The sequence below is a fragment of the Plasmodium reichenowi genome, chromosome 9 (genome assembly GCF_001601855.1).
Source record: "Plasmodium reichenowi strain SY57 chromosome 9, whole genome shotgun sequence".
Lineage (NCBI taxonomy): Eukaryota > Apicomplexa > Aconoidasida > Haemosporida > Plasmodiidae > Plasmodium > Plasmodium reichenowi.
Genome location: NC_033654.1, coordinates 417005 through 421541, shown reverse-complemented (window position 1 = coordinate 421541; position 4537 = coordinate 417005). Strand labels below are relative to the sequence as shown.

The following is a 4537-nucleotide window of genomic DNA, read 5'->3' as shown; positions in this document are numbered from 1 at the left end:
TATATATATATATATTTAATAAGTATTATGAAAAATTATATATATATATATATATATATGAATTTCTATATTTGGGTTCAAACATCATATGACATAAATTTTTATTTCTTTGATGAAGGCACTCCACATATATCCCAAGGACCTTCGAGTTTTCTAAAAACAAAAAAAATTAAATAAAATAATACAAGAAACAAATAAGCTAATAAACATCTACATAAATAAAATAAATATCGTTCCATATTTATTTCCATAATGTCATATATATATTTTCTTCTTCTATTTTGCCCTCACGTTTTCAAATTATGTTTCTTGACAAAAAACGCAGGCACGATAAAAAGCAAAAAGAATTGCCTAAGACAAAATGAAAAAAAAAAAAAATTATAATAAATAAGTATACATATATATATATATATATATATTAAATACAATTGTGTAAAAAGTTTATAATAAATATATATTAAAATGAATAGAGGGATATATACCCGATCAAATTTACGTAAAATAAGGTAATAGAAATACTTCTTATACATAAAGATAAAATCACAAACAAAAATGGAAATAAAACATAATTGTAATAATTTATATTTTTTAACTGTAAAGGGGGAAATATATATATTATAAAACTCATGAACAAAATCCACATCCTTATAATTATGTAATAATATACTATTATTTAATTATGTATTTTTCCTATAAGGAAAAAATAACTCGCTTTTATAATTTACTGCTATTGTTTGAAATATAAAGGGGGAATAAAAAAAAAGACTATAAAAAAAAAAATAAATAAAAAAAAAAAAAAAAAAAAGGAAATAAAATATAATAAAATATAATATAATATAATATAATTGTGATCAAAAAAGAGACAAAGAATCCCTTTATTTTATTCAATTAAAATATTTCATATTTTTACATGGAAGATACGAATAGAAATGAAAAAACCTGCATTTAAAAAGAAAAAATATACATAAATATATATATATTTTTATTTTTTTGAATTTAAAAAAATATATATGAATATATCCTTAACCTGTTCTATTGAAGCAAGGCGTGAACCTAATATAACACTCGCAATTACAACACAACTTAAAGAAGTAGCATCGAATATATCTATATTTTCATTCTTTCTGTGATAAAACGAAATATGAATAAATAAAAAAAAATAAATAAATAAATATATATATATATATATGTATATGATAATGCTTCGTATTTTTAAAATAGTAACTAATAAAAAAGATTATATGTATATAATTTATTTAGAGGGTTGCTTACTCATATATAAATCCATATTTATGGAACATGAGATGTATTAATAACAGCACTTGAAATTAAATTGAAAAAAATAAAAATATATACATGTATATATATATATATATATATATATATATATATATATATATATTATTACAAAGATTCTCAAATATATACATATATGTATTATCATTATATCAGGTAATTACTTATGGACACTAAATAAACTGTGTTATCACTATGAGTTTGTGTTAAACTTATAAGAACTGGCGATAATATCTACAAAATAAATAAGACATTATCATAAAAGAAAATTAAAAATATATATCCATATGTATATAATAATTATATATTAGTTACCCATATTATTCCTATAATAATAATGGAGTCTAAAACATTCTTCAAAGAGTCTTTAAAAATAAAATTATTAACAAATAAATATATAAATGTTTAAATGATATATATATATATATATATATAATATAGTATAGCTTTTATATGTATTAATTATTTTATTATTATTTATTTTTCCTTTTTTTTTTGTACTGTTTAAGGAGTTATGATTTTGGTAAATTAATATCTCTTTCAATATGATTATGACGATGTTAACTGCATATATGAAACTTTTGAAAAAAAAAAAAAAATAAATGTATAAATAAATAAAAATATATATATATATATATATATATATATATATTTATTTATTTATAGTTTATTTTTTTTAAAGAGTTACTTTTGCGTAATCACGTTTTTATCTATACAATAATATGAAATTAAAAGAAAGAGGACAATAATAATTTGATGGTTGATACATAACATGCTATGACAAACATGAGAATACTTATATTTTATTCCAACTAATATATAATTTAAAAATATAAATATATATTATTGTGTTATATAAAAATATATTTAATTCTTTTGCACATATATACATTAAGACTATTTTTACAATTTGCAAATATTATTTTTCTTTCTTTCTATCTTTTATTTTTTTTTTTTTTTTTCTTTTACAATTTGTTAGGAGAGAACTCAAAAAACTGTTATGAACATAATTGTCGGCATAGTCTTGATCTTCGTATAAAATTTTTTTCCATTTTCTTTTTTTCTTTAAAAATAACAAAAATAATAAACTTAATATAATGAATATATTTTTACTACATACATATATAAATGACATGTCTTATAAAATAACAAAAGAAAAAAATCTTAAAGAATATTTTTTTCTCATACTGTTATTTTATATTGTATGTTTTTTTTTTTTTTTTTTTTTTTTTTTATATATTTTTACATTTTCATTTTTATGAGTTCTGTTCATTATTTTATGCTTTCATGAAACAAAAAAATATATTTAAAATAAATACATATCCATATATAAACATATGTAATAATTATAAATATATAAATATGATAAAATATGAACTAAGTTATATAATAATTTAGTAAAAACGGGGGGGAAAGAAAAAAAAATAAAAACTGTAAGAATATAATAAAAGAACGCCTTTATGTTTTCATTATATATTTTAAAACAAATGTGTCAAAAAAAAAAATATATTTTATTCTTTTCATTTTTCATTGAATTATATAAAAATTCACAAAAAAACAAAAAAATAAAATAAAAAATAAAATAAAAAAGAATATAGGTAATAAGAAAAAAAAAAAAAATGTTCATAAATATATGTTTTAATTTCCTCTTTATATGAATATATCATGTAAATATAAATAAAATATATTACACATATAATATATTTGTATAATTATACGTTACATATGAATACACTTTTTTTTTTTTTCTCTTTTTATTCTTTATATTATATCATTAATTTATTTTTTCCCTTTTATATATATTTTAATTTTTAATATAACTTAAAAAAAAAAAAAAAAAAAAGGGATATACTAATTTTTAATATCTTTATTTTCTCTTATATTTCTTTATACGATATTGTAGTATAATTAGTTAAAAGAAGGAACTAGAAATAATAATATATATTATTTATATATATATAATATTATATAACATTGAAAATAAACTAATGAATAGTTTGAGAATAAACAAAAGTAAATATTTTTATAAACCTAAAATATATATATTATATAATATGTATATAATAGTATTATATTGTTTAATTAAATCGTAGGGACTTTTATAAGTACATTTCTTTATATTTTTCCTTTTTATTTTTCACATTTTCCTTATTTAATAATAAAAATATAAAATATTTATGAAATTATGAATATAAATTTATACTTCCATTTAATAATTATATTCAATTTAATATTTATATAAGTATACCCCTTAATATTATATATATATATATTTTATAGTATGAATAATATATATATTAATTATATAATAAACTCCCATATATTTTTTTTGTTTTTTTAATTTTTTTTATTTTTTGAAGTTATATAAAAATATATTTGTTTACAATATTATGTTTGTATTCATTATGAGTTTTTGGAAAACTCGAAAATACCCTCAAATATTTATTTTTCCCCTTTGTCCAATTTAATCGAACAAAATATAGACAAATTATAATATAAATAATATAAAAGATAAAAATGATAAAACATTTACTACTTTATAAAATTTATTAAAAAAAAAAAAAAAAATTTAAATATAAAAATAAAAATATATTATATATTTATATATATATATTATAAATAATATTATAGGATATACATATATAAATAATTATTACTATATATTTTTCCCTTAATTATTTCTCTTTTTTTTTCTTTGATTTGTTATATTTATATATTATGCTATATCATTTATTAAATTTTTAGATGAATAAATAAAATAATGAATACAACATATACATATATTTAAATTGTTAATATTTTTGGAGACAAAATTTTTTTTTTTTTTTTTTTTCTTTAATACATATACACTTGATATATTATTTAAATGTGGAAAGCAATTTTATAATATTCACAATAATTATATTATAAATTATGAAAACATAAAAAGTAATTAAAAAAAAAAAAAAAAAAAAGGATAAAAGAAAAAATTATTATAAAATATAAAGTATTAATATATTTTATATATTATATTTTTAATCCTCCAATTTAAAGCCCAATTATATAAATTTTTATCATTTATATTTATCAAATTATTTATAGTATTAAAATATTTTAGAAATACCAAATATTCAGTTTTTTTTTTTTTTTTTTTTTTTTTTATCACCCCTTTTTTACATATAATTAAATAAGATATTTATTTTAATAAAGATTAAGAATACACTAGAATATATATATATATATATATAATTATATATATGTG

At 15.5% G+C, this 4537-nt stretch overlaps 1 protein-coding gene across 1 annotated transcript; it reads right to left on the bottom strand.

Moving 5' to 3' along the window:
• Positions 1-101: 101 nt before the first annotated feature.
• PRSY57_0909100 (phosphatidylinositol N- acetylglucosaminyltransferase, putative) lies at positions 102-2569 on the bottom strand (the record flags this gene model as incomplete). The annotated part of the gene is made up of 13 exons (XM_012907331.2): positions 102-153; positions 292-351; positions 483-592; positions 726-765; positions 911-939; positions 1028-1124; positions 1273-1321; positions 1461-1530; positions 1612-1661; positions 1798-1874; positions 1985-2108; positions 2266-2359; positions 2543-2569. The coding sequence occupies 13 exons, from the start codon at positions 2567-2569 to the stop codon at positions 102-104; spliced, it is 879 nt and encodes a 292-aa protein (XP_012762785.2).
• Positions 2570-4537: the final 1968 nt, after the last annotated feature.